We start from the raw sequence: 12,570 nt of genomic DNA on the forward strand, positions 1-12,570 counted from the left end.
ATTTCACTCCAGGAATATATGCGTCTGGGGATGCTCCATAGAGAATTGTTTGCAGACGTCCCTTCCCACTCGGCGTATACTTCGGGTTAATTTGAACCAATCAGATCGAAACCCGAAGAAAACTGAAGCGGTGAGCCCCGGGCGGCGCAGCCAGGATAGTCAAATACTGCTTTTTGGTCCGAGCTGTTGCTGTGAGAGCGATATGCTGAAGGTATTTTATTTTGCAGTATGAATGCCAGCATGCTTCTTTGGCTGTTCTGACCCGCAATTCTCTGCACAGCAGAAGAAATGTCACATCGACTCAGTCGGAAATCATTTACTCAAAAAAACTAAAGTTTAAATACAAAACCAAACGTTTCTCTCTCAAACCACACACACACACATTTTACATGGAAGCATCTGGCATATAAATTAGTAATTTATACAAAGAGGCATTGTCATTACTGTGACACAAAGCATCCATTCGGGAGTGTACATGTACAGGAAGTGTGTGTTTGTGAATGAAAGCTGCATTTCACATTTTTTCAACGTATGCTTCATTCGTGCACGTCTCACATATGTCAGGTGGTGTTTGTACGCAAAGAGGAAATTACCCCCTTGTAAAGTTATCGTCATCATCATCCTCAGTAACACAATGGGTTTCATATAATGCACAAATGACTACACTACACTACAAGAGTAAAAGTTAGAAAGAGAGGAAATTCAGAGGAATGAGGGAAAGAAAGCTTTTGTCTGTGCATTTCACAAACTAACTGCACCAACAGATGGATAATGTTGCCCTTTAGCTCCATTATGACACTGAACACAGCTGATAGTCATCTAATAGACAGAGCTGCTCCCTGTTGTTCTCCTGTTTCCATACCAGTCCTTATCTCCTACATCACCATTACATCACTGCTGTTTCAACATATTGAGTGATTGTAACTTGCGGATTTCTTCGCCATGAGGCCTTAAAGATGCCGAACCCTGGCGACAGACCTCGCATATATCCTCTTCCCGTGATATGAACCATATCACGTGACCGGCTTAGCTTGTTTCCTACTCAGAGTTAACTGATTACGGCTTTTTCTTGAATACTTTAGAATAACAGCTCCAAAAAAACAAAAACTGCTATTCTCACTGTTCAGCAAGTTGACCGAGCTCAACCACCAGCAGCGACATAAAAAGGGCATCCCAGGAGGAGATGAATAAAGCATCTGTTCTTCCAGGAAAGAGGTTCAAGGCTTGAGGTGTGGATACACGAGAACTGACTGCCAATCTGCTATTTCTATCAATCCTGTCTCCTTAGTGGCAAAACAGTCCCTTTAAATCGTGTCTGGTAAAAAATACAGAGTAACTCTAGCTGAGACGAGGAGACAGTGCAGTGTGACGTTCAAGGAAGATGTTAAAAAAACCCACAAAAAAAACAGCGTACACATCAATGTCAGACATTTCTGTTTTGTTCAGTTGACAGATTTAAGGAATGCCTCCATTGATCTAATGCTCAGGCTCCAAACAAATGTTACATCACAGTCTGGCAACAACATTAACCAGTTCATTTATTGTGGGACAAATTTGAAGCATTTGCTTCCCTCATCTGTGCTGTCATCCTGGGTTATTCTGCCATGACTAAATCCATCAGTTACCCAATCCACCAAACAAACCGCTTCCTCCTCATTTTTCCTGACTCTCATTTGCCTCTGCTGGAGCTTTCACATCACAACATTTGAGCACTTGTGTGGGGCTTAAGTATTTTTTTTTTATCTTCTTTTTACAGCCAAGACTTTGCTGGTATGAATCATTTTCTTAATCCTAAAAGAAAAACCATGACGCATGCATCTGACAGAACAGATACGCTCCTATTTCGCACTAAAAGTTATAGCTTGAGTTCTCCTCGCCCTATCTGTATTGAAAGTAAAGGTTGGTAATATGGCCATTAATATTACGATATTTTAGGGTATTTCTGCATTAATAATTTTGATACGACAAAATTCAGTTCAAGAACATAGAACTGCTACAAAATAAGTGTCATAATTTTATGTGTCAGCAAAAGTCTTAACAGTTTGACTTTAAACATTCAGTAAAACCAAACAATGATCTCTCAGTTATTTAGTTTGTAAACAGCAACAGTAACCTAGGGTGAGATTCAGAGTCTGAAAATAAAGCCGCTTCAAAGCCTTCCTTGTTGTTGCTGTGCGTCAGTTACGGACATATTGTACATCATGTTGTGCTGTTCCCCGGTATGAGGTCATAACTTGAATGTGTGGGATTATTGCCATTATCACAATATCAATTTGTATTTTCAACATATTAAAAAAGATATTGACGTTATTGTGAATGACGCGATATGGCACAACCTCTACGTAAAGTTGACCTGAAGCATACTTTTATGTTTCAAGCCTAATATCCTATGTTTAACACGTTAGAAATAAATATTAGATGGAAAAGGTGGACTGTCCCACGACAGAAGAAGTCGGTTACGGAAACACTGCTGGGAAAACAAAACAGAACAGTCGCAAAATACTGTGCCAAAATGAGGAAGGTGTAATGAGCAGTGCATTAAACCTGCACACTGTGCAGCACTGCAGTGCAGTGGACTGACCAATGACAGATGAGTCCTCAGTTGTATGGAACTTTTTCTTGTGAATGAATGACAAAGGCTTCAACCATGTTTGTAGTCGCATGTGTCATGTAGAAGACGTTAAGTTTCGGTGGGCCCACAGATGTTCCAGCACCAGGACATCATGTATTTGGGAAAAGTCCTATGTATATATGCGAGAGGGGAAGTGGAGGTTGGTGGAAACGACCTGCCTTTGCACCATGAACCCCACCAGCTGCATCATGTCTCAGTCCATTTCTCTCAAATGTCCTGACACTGCCATGTGTTTTTCCTCTGTCGCTCACACTACCTCTTTGATTGAACTTCTGAGATGATGGTCGGCTGAATGAAAGTGAAATCATTCACAGATTTACTTCATGCTCAATCAAATCTGATTAATGTCAGGGGAAAACCTGATAACTTTGAAACTTCCTGTAATGTTTTGCCAGAACTGAAGAATTTCATGCCATGTAGGGTAAGAACATTTTACAACTTGACCTTCAAAACCAAGATTGTCTGTCTTGTTTCCTGAAGAGTTGGAGAAGAGATGTTTTGCCCCGACAGCTAAGAGTGGCTCACGATGATAATTTGTTTAACTATAAAACTCAAGATTTAGGCAATTAGAATTTAACAGGTTAATTGTGAACACGTCGATGTGCAAACAGTGTTTGCCAAAACCAGATTTTTCTTTATCTTCAGTGACTTTTTACAGTTTACCAAACCACAATCACTCTGATTGGCTCATATAACATCAGTTCAGGAACACTCAGTCCTGCACTGTGGGACCAAAGATAAACTGTTCATGTGAGTCAGATCTGATCCGCTCTTTATTTGATTTGGATGGATTTTATTACAGACAGCATCCTTTTACAAACTGGAGTCTTGTCTTTGAGAGATAAACTACAAATAAGACGTGACGTGTGTAACATTTTGCACTTGATATTTTTCAAGTGACGAACGTTAATAACATATAAAGCGAACAAGCAGCTACACATAACAAGGAGGGCACTTCAGTGTATAATGTCATGGGAATGTTATATCCCTGCACATTTTGAACACACAAACCCACGTGTTCATGTGATGCATAAGCAGGAGAAGGTTTTTCAATCTTCTCTGATCATTTTCTCGATCATTTACTGTAACTACAGCTGTAAATAATGCTTATTTTCATCATCAATTAACCCGTCAATTATTTTGTCGATTGTCTGTTTGGTCTTGAAATGTCTGAAAATGGTGACTGTGGACCAGTGTTTCTCTAAGACCAAAGTGCACCTAAAAGTTCTCTTTTTTGCACCAACCAACAGTCCACAATCAAAAGATATTTAGTTTATTATAATAGAGGACGGAAGGAACCAGAAAATATTCACATTTAAGAAGCTGGACTCTGAGAACTTTAGAAAGTTTTTATTAAATAATTACTTAAAACTATTAATCGATTATCAAAATAGTGGGTGATGCATTTTCTGTCAATCAACTAATCGATTAACTAATCGACTAATCTTTGCGGCTCTAAACTCAGTTTGGAATAAAAGTAGCAACATTTTGATGAAAAGCTAAAAAAAAGCTAAAAGGTTTTTGTTATACACAGGATGAACAACGTGTTTATTTAACTTCAAGCTCTGGCATCTGAGATTAATGGTGACTGCATAGCTTTTAACTGCAAATGCATTGTTGTCAGATAATGAAGTATTAAAGTCGAACCGTATTTGGGAATGGCCTTTGTAATCATGACAAATAGGTTTATCAAAGCTTCAGTGAAGATTGTTCTTGCGGTTTCTCTGGAGGTTGAATGGTTTAATGCACCATTTCATCACAACATTCCTGCTTTGAATCCAGCCATAAGAAGAAAAAAAAAACATGTTAAAGCTGATTGTGGCTCACTACTCCAGTCTATAAGATACCACATTAATTCAGCAGACTTCGGCCCAAGGCAACAACAAGATTAAGTACGAAACAGACTAAATTAAAACCAAGCATTGTACAAGAAATGCTGCTCAGGAGGCGCCATCTTATAAATCCCCAGGACTGTACATGCAAACTAAACTGTTATCTTCTGAAGACACAGAGTAACCGCAGACTCAAATGTTGTCTATGTTTCCTGGAAGGGTTACAATAAAGTAATCAAGCATTCGTATTCCACGACCCTTGACTAAACACTGTCCTTTAGCCCTGCATCTGTTCTTCGTAGTTACTGAGCTAGCCAAAAGCTGTCAAGAGGGAACAGCTGAAGGAAGAGAAACTTTTTCACACTAAGACAAAAAAAATACGAAACAGAAATCCATAAATCTAATGGTACCATCATCACCCTCTTACACTCCATCGGTTGGACGCTTTGGCAGCAGAGGGTGGAGGCTCAGGTCTAGGACCTGAAAGAAAGTGAGACTAAAAGATTTGCTACGGGGTCTCATCTCTGGCTCCGACACACATTCCTCCACTTCTTGGGCTCACACCCTTGCCGCCTCCTCCTCCTCCTCCTCCTCATACATGCAGAGTTTCCCTCCATCACTTCCCACCTCCGTCAGACAGACATATCCATTACACCATCTTGGTCCACAAACCACAAATGACATTTATGACACACCAATTTCACAGTTTAACAGCTAAATTGCACTTTCACCATAACGATACACCTCAGAGAAGTAACCAATCTTAACGGCAAGTTGAACTGGAAGTGTTTAAGGTGCAGAAAATATTAGCATGGGACAGACGAGGTGTTTTACGTGCGAAAAGAAAACTGCAGCTGTGACAAATCCGAGTGAAATGCCACCTCGATAATGCTCGGACCACAGGGAACTAAAAAGAGCTTCACCATGCTTAACCAATTTATCTAATCCTCCTCCTCACTTGGCACGGACGGGGAACACACACAGAGAAACACGCACACACACACACACACACACACACACACACACACACACACACACACACACACACACACACACACACACACACACACAAGCAGACAGTGGGGCATACCTGCCACAGTACTCGAGTAATAAGGTCAGGGGAGAATTATCTTTGCGACCCAGACACACCTGTCAAAATAAGAGGACACAAACATTACCACAACCCTACCAAATGTAGGCATTTTTACGACGCTAAGGACGAGGGTCAGGCAGGTTGTGCCTTCCCAGGGTGCATTGCTTGGTTGGTGGTCAGTCGCAGTGACAGAATCAGCTGCTGCTTCTGCAAGAGGTGTGGGGATGGTGGTGGTGGGGGGGAGGGGGGGGTTTGGTCTACAGGATCAGCCCTAGACAAAACTACAAGCAGCCTTGTCGGCACTTTGGGCAGCAACAGATCAAGTCTTGATCGTGATTCTCGGCTTTCAACAGACAAAACATTTCTCAGGCTGCGTGAGGATTAACGGCTCTCAGCGCTGCTTCCTCCGTTCATTTTGGAGTTGGGTTTAACCACGTTGGGATTCAACGTCTTGGGGAGCATCATAGCTCACTCGTGAGCGGGAACCAAGCAGCACAGAGAAATTTGTGTTTTCTCACCAGCTACCACCTTCTCCAAATCCCTCCATCTAACATCCCACACACAAACTGTCACTCCAGGAATCTGTTAATCTGCCCTTCCTCCTCCTCCTCCTCCTCCTCCTCCTCCTCCTACTAATGCTCCTCTAGGAATTACAAATGACTCATTCTAACCAGATTAAATGACCGCCAAGGGAGAGAAACTTTATTCTGTTGATATTTAATAAACAGCTGACAAATTCATTCAGAATCAGACAATGCAGTGAAACAAATGGGAGAAAAGGTCTACAAAGAGCTAGATATTCACTCAATGCTTCACCCTCAGAGAGAATCTTACATTTTTAATTACAGTCTGACACCCTCTAGGTCATCACATTAGCGAGTGCGTGCATACATTTGTGGCTGACTGAATTGTTTGTATGTTCTTAGCTTGGCCAGGAGTTTTCAGTGAAGGAGCCCATGCAAACAGAAGCCTACGACACTGAATCACATCTCCAGAGAGAAAGAAGAGATAAACACTCTGAAGCTACTTGTGGACATCCGCCAAGACACAGATTTATTTCAATTGAGTCACATTTATGCAGGCGTGTGTACAGAAAATTAATTTGTTTTAAATCTAAATTAAAACGATGCTTGTGACCACATTTACGTCAACAAATACGTGCTTCATTGTCCTGGTCAGGAAAACCGCTCTCTGTCCACCGTGCAGCTTCGTCTGAACAAAAGTCCAGAAAGGATCACAAACTTCCTGTTGTGGACCTCCCAATGGGTGGATGGGAAAATATTTAACTCCCGACAATAAATCCAGAATGTTTGAATGACTCCAATTTCATTTGAGTAATATGATCAGTGACAAGATGTTCAGCCAGATATACACCTCCTCACCCATCCTCTTCTCCGTGCAGATGTTCTGTGTCTGTTTCGTGATCGTGCTCCAAGTTGACTTTTCCGCTTTGTTTAACTGGATATGTGGGCTCTCAACATCCCACACTTCTATCCTACGCAGCTGCCTGAATCAGAGCCCAGTCCAAATGGCAAATTTCAGATTACTGTGAATAATAAAGTGAATAATGATTTGTCTGGTGATAGAACATCTGGTGATAAAACAACATGCGATTTCACTATGGATGGAAGCACATGAGGCGCACACCAAGTTTTGTGTCAGACTCCGGAAATCGTCAACGGAGACCCTTGAAATGCTTCAAAAAGCCAACGGCAGTGAAGCAAAAAGCCGGGCGTTGATGTTTCGAGTAGCAATTGCGTTTCCAGAGGGGCAGAGTGTCACCAACCGGATAGGCTTTCTTTGACATTTACAGCGCTGCGCACCATGAAGTCGTCCCCCAGGGGTCAGACTGTCAACACCAAGGTCAACTGTGATGTTCTGAGGTGCCTGATGGAAAACTGTGGTGTGACGGCACTCGGGTTCTCCAACATGACAACACGCCCGCTCAGAGCGCGTTGAAAACAACGTCATCGTCGCTGCTCACCAGATTGGCTCCCTGACACTACTTTGCGTTCCTCAAATGTTGACACAAATAATGATGTGTGCTCTCTGCTCAAGGTCTGCTCAAGGAAGCTCTGCTTCTTTTTTATTTCCCTTCTTAATGTGAGTTTTTCCTTTTCAAGGCGGCGGCTTGGAGAGATGGTTTGATATAAGTGGACTTGATTGCAGTAGATCAGTCTAAGCATCCAGTTTCCAACCCTACATTGGGACACTTTTTCAAAACTGTGTTTACTGTCGCCATGACAACAAAGCTTCCATAAAGCAGTAACCTACACAACGCGGTTCAAGTTATTATTTTAAGTAAAATCATGATCTTCCCCTAGCCCTTAAGAAACACTGCTTTGGGACATATTTTATGGGGAGGAACAACCGTAGACTAATGCCGCGTTCAAACGGGCTCGTTTTCACCGTGTGCACGAGAAGAGTCCGAATGAACAGCGCTCTCGTGGTGTTCACGACGTCGGAACTCAAAATGTTCTATGAGCCTCGAGGTCACGAGTTGTGACGCGTTTGCTGTCATCTACTGAAATGGCAGAGGTCTTGGAAATTCATTTTTCGTTAGATGTTCAGCTAATATGTTGTAATATTAGTCATTTAGAATTTGTCTTCATAACTTAGATAACGGCCTACGTCTGAGGAAAATGTCGATCCTCCAAACAGCCTCATGTTTCCCCTCTGCGCCTTTGCATTTCCTGCATTACGTTACCCGCCTGTTAGCTTGCTAAATTGTTAGCCTATTTGGCTTCTATACGCCGTCCATGTTGCCGTTGCTTAGCAAAAGTGTTTTTACGGCTTAACCACTGGAACGTCAAGCATGAGGTGCACAAGACTTCCCGTGTTGTAACCACGAGCTCACCAGTTCCATTTGAACGCAGCACATATATAAAAATGGAAGTAATTGTTGGTGGTTGGAGGTGAAACCTGCCTTAAAGTGCAGTACCGGTGACGACCACCAGTGGTTCTCTTCGTCCGGACTGTGGAGCCAAGTGCATTAAAATGTGTTTTTATTCGATTATCTAAATATACCAATGATAAACTGCTTACACATTTATGTGTCCCTCATCACAGACATCTTTCTGTAACTCACACACACACACACACACACACACACACACACACACACACACACACACTCGGGCTACTGTAAGCACATCTGCCCCACCCTCTCCCTCCCGCCTTCCTCTCCAGCAGAAGTGGAGGAGGCTGGACTGGGAGTGGACCCAACTCAAAGTGTCCACAGCAGCATGACGGAGCCCGACTTTAAAAAAGTTTGAATTTTTCAGATACATTTCTTACACAGTGAAAAATAAAAAAACATCTGGCACCAAGAGTGTGTCTCAGTGATAGAGAAACAATAGTTTGTCACAGATTAACACAATAAATCAACAGACTGAATACATCAATGAGTTGTTTAGATACTCTGCATGTGTCCATACACACATGGAGAAAGCCTAATCCTCAGTTGAAAGTTGCCCATATTATCAAATTAGAAATTAATCATGCATAAATATACCTGTAATCCCAGCCACAAATATTATAGAGCCTAAAATCGTCCACTTACCTCTGATCCTGTCAGATGTACACAGGAGTAGAGAGCCGCCAGCAGTAACAGAGTGCCGGACGGTAACAGCATCTCGGCGGTGTGTTTTGTGCAGAGTACCCGCAGTCAGCCACCTGTTGTGCGCTCCTCGTCCTCTTTCTTCAGGGAACTCGAGGTTTATCGGCGGAGCACGGGCAGCACGTTTGGCTGCATCTTTGTCCGAGACGATGTGATGTGAGGTTCTGATCAATGCAACTTGGTCTTGTTTTCTGCTGCACCACACCCCCCACCCCACTCCCACAACGACCACCCTCGCTCATGCAAACTGACTCAACCTTGCTGTTACGAACACTTTGACTTTTCTCGGTAAGGAGAGGGACTTCTCGGCACACTTTTGTGCTTTTGCAAGAATATTTGAGGAGGTTTTTGCGCCACAGGGACCTGTCGTGAAACTTTTCAGCCCGGGAGTCAGAGCATCTCTTCTCCTCGTGATAACCATTTCCTTCACTCGCCATCGCGTCAGACTGGAGTGTCTGTAAGTTGTGCATGTTATTACTTTGTTCATCAATTAATACGAGAAAAAAAAAAAAATCAAGATATCATTTCAAGTCAGTGAGTGTTTTCATACGTAAAAGTTTGTGAAGTAGCGCGACTTCACCACAAATACACATCTCACAGACGGGGTCTGATGTATGGACTCATGATTAACCAGTAATTATCACTACGGGGGGGGTCTCGGTCTGCCTCAGGTCGGGGAGTCATGCTGTAAAAGTGTTTCTACAAGTGGAACAGCGGCGTGGGACTTGAGTTTGCGATCCGCATGAGTTGGGACCATGCAAGGACAACACAACACAGGGCAGAAGAATCTGAGGTGAGCACAGTATGCGCACGTTTCACAGCACACGATTACCACATGATTGATTGGTCATCATTTTTACGCGGCCGCTGTCATCAACAGGCTGCTGCTTTTGTGCCTCTTCGTCGCCATCCTCGCCTCGGGAGCGCACGCAGTAAGTTGTACATTTTTGCTTGTGTGAGTTTTCACTTCAAAACTGCAGCCTACTGACAGTTCATGTAAAATAAATGAAAAATAAACCAGCGTCTGCGGGGTTGGATTGTGTTGGTTGAAGTTGCTCGGCAGACACACGCAGACCTCAGTGTTGCCAGTGGGAGTGTCTGGTTGAAGAGTTCCTTAGGAAGGGAGGGTTCTTGACTTTCATGCTGGTAAACAGCAACACAACTCAAAACTGTTTCTGACTCACGTTGCAAGTTTATTGGTTGGCGTTCACACATTCACAGTGTGTTGTTTTACAAAATGAACCAACAGAAATGAGATATCAGGAGTATGTTGTGTTCTACTTGAACCTTTGACCTGACTTTGATGGGTGGGGTCATGACCTCGGCAGGCAGGATGAGGTATTGTTGAGCTTTGTGGGTATACATTTGTCAAGGGGTACTCATGGGTTACAAATTATCCTCTTAACTAATTATGTGCTTAATAAGAAAGGCATGTGGTGGTATAGTTTTTGAGCTGTGATTGATTACGTATCTGTTTAAGAGACTGTTTTGTGCATAAATGAATAGAAACCAACAGATTCCTCATATCCTGGAAAAAACAGTGAAAAAACAGAAATCTATACAGCATGCTTTTAGAAAATTTTTAGATAAGTTGAAAATGCAATACTCATGTGCCAATTTGTCCTTTGAAAGATGGACTGGTGCATCCTTCTCACGTACTGGCCATGGAGGGATCCCGTTCTCACACCTCTCTACTGTTAAGAAATCTGGGCACAAATCCACAATCCTCATTTGCCAAACAGAGCTTTCTAAAGTTCATCTCAAGCTAATATGAAGCTTCATCAGTTTCAGCTGGACCAATCATGTTCCAAACAGATGTCTTTTTTAAAAAATTTTTTTTTTTTTTTTTTTATCATGCATTGCTTCTTTGTCTGCCTGTCCTTTCACTTTAACTCAGCGAGGGACACAAAACAGGGGAATCTGTCTGCAGAGTTTTTAAGGAGATAAAACTTTTCCATGGTGCAGGAAATGTCTTCACTTTAATTTATCATGTGCTTGTTGCTTCTTCTTATCTATAAATACTTAGTCATGAGGATTTTTCATGGCCTCCATCTGCTCACAGTAAAGCCAGCACACTAAAATTAGTCTTTTCAGCTTATTAACTGTTTCGTTTGGTCTTGAGAGTGCCCGTGACATAAGGCCTCAGATGTTTCTTTTGAACCATGCGTTCGCGTTTACACCGTGAATAATCGGGGGAATCACTACTTTATTGCTTCTAAGATCACAGGAGGACAAAACCCATCATAGACACAGTCCACACTCCACTTTTCTGGCATTTTCCACCATGCACCAACGTAACGGTCTCTGACTTGTTTCCAATTAGTTTTGAAGGTCCCTGATCCGGCACGTCTTCATACTGCCCCTACACTTCCCTTGCCGGTAGTTTGTATAATGCGTCTTGCATACGTGTTGCGTGAATTCCTGAGGACGTGCAAAACCAATGCCCCAAAATATGCAAGGCGTAGTTTAAAAGCAAGTGTATCTCTGAGCCAGCGCGGTTGTGCCTCTGTGCATGTTCATGTGCAGCCCAATATTTGACAGCAAAATAAACTGGACGATAGTTTTTGGCTCTGTATGTATGTCACTATGTTTGTATACTATTGGTAAGCAGCTGCACACAGTTTTCTTTTTCTTTTTTCTTGTTGTTTGGCCAATGGCAATAAACAAAGGATCTATTCTTTATGCTGTTTAACTCTCAATTGCAATATTTATAAAAGTGCATGCAAGTACAGACATCTGCAGCTGTCTGCCAACACGGACGAGGAAACCACCAATTAGTCTTAAACTGGGAGATTTTCGGATGCCTTTGATACTTAGTTTTGTAATAAGAACATTTTGAGATAATCCTTGGCCTTAGTTTTAAAGACTTTTAAATTGTGTATACTTGTGTGTAAACTTCAGTGTGTGTGTATAGAAGCAGCTAAAAAAAAAGTTCAGCGATTCAATTAGAAAAATAAGATTCAACTACTAATGATTTAAATCCTCAGTATTTTTGGTCAGTGGAGCCACTCCTTGCAGTTGCTGACATTAAAAATCCCTTTTTGTTCACTTGGTTTGTTGCTTTCTGACACACCTACAAGCGTGAGCACCCTCACTTGGATTTTACTTTACACTTAGAAGTTGTTTTACAATTTTAAGTAAGAGAGAGAATACAGATGTCTCAACATACTGTGATAATGTTTGACTGGGCCAAAGTAATAGCCCATAAAATGTTCTGTAATGATTTATTATGTTTTATCCTTTCTCTCTCCAGACCTGCTGACTTTGCATTGCCTACGTTTGTTTCCTTTCACCAAGCCCACCTGTGTGATGCTGAATCAACGTGTGTGTCTGTGCTAGCGTGTGCAGCATGTTTCATTTTCTCTTTGTTTGGGCATATTCAGGCTGTCAGCTG

At 42.1% G+C, this 12,570-nt stretch overlaps 2 protein-coding genes across 4 annotated transcripts in view; one reads left to right on the forward strand and one right to left on the reverse strand.

The window, feature by feature from the left end:
- col4a1 (collagen, type IV, alpha 1) overlaps positions 1–9,332 on the reverse strand; it is a 40,627-nt gene extending 31,295 nt beyond the window's left edge. Inside the window, 1 exon segment of the mRNA XM_069154044.1 lies at positions 9,120–9,332. Within this exon segment, the coding sequence (XP_069010145.1) occupies positions 9,120–9,191 (72 nt within the window). The 5' untranslated portion in view covers positions 9,192–9,332.
- An 82-nt stretch (positions 9,333–9,414) lies between these two features.
- col4a2 (collagen, type IV, alpha 2) overlaps positions 9,415–12,570 on the forward strand; it is a 55,188-nt gene continuing 52,032 nt past the window's right edge. For all 3 annotated transcript variants that reach the window (XM_069154041.1, XM_069154043.1, XM_069154042.1), the window contains exons 1-3: positions 9,415–9,633; positions 9,848–9,969; positions 10,057–10,108. In XM_069154041.1, coding sequence (XP_069010142.1) covers positions 9,932–9,969; positions 10,057–10,108 — 90 coding nt within the window. In that variant the 5' untranslated portion in view covers positions 9,415–9,633; positions 9,848–9,931. The remainder of the gene's footprint in view (positions 9,634–9,847; positions 9,970–10,056; positions 10,109–12,570) is intronic.

Source organism: Embiotoca jacksoni, unplaced genomic scaffold (genome assembly GCF_022577435.1).
Source record: "Embiotoca jacksoni isolate LCO1_2020_lvr unplaced genomic scaffold, fEmbJac1.0.p SCAF_2, whole genome shotgun sequence".
NCBI classification, from domain to species: Eukaryota; Metazoa; Chordata; class Actinopteri; family Embiotocidae; genus Embiotoca; species Embiotoca jacksoni.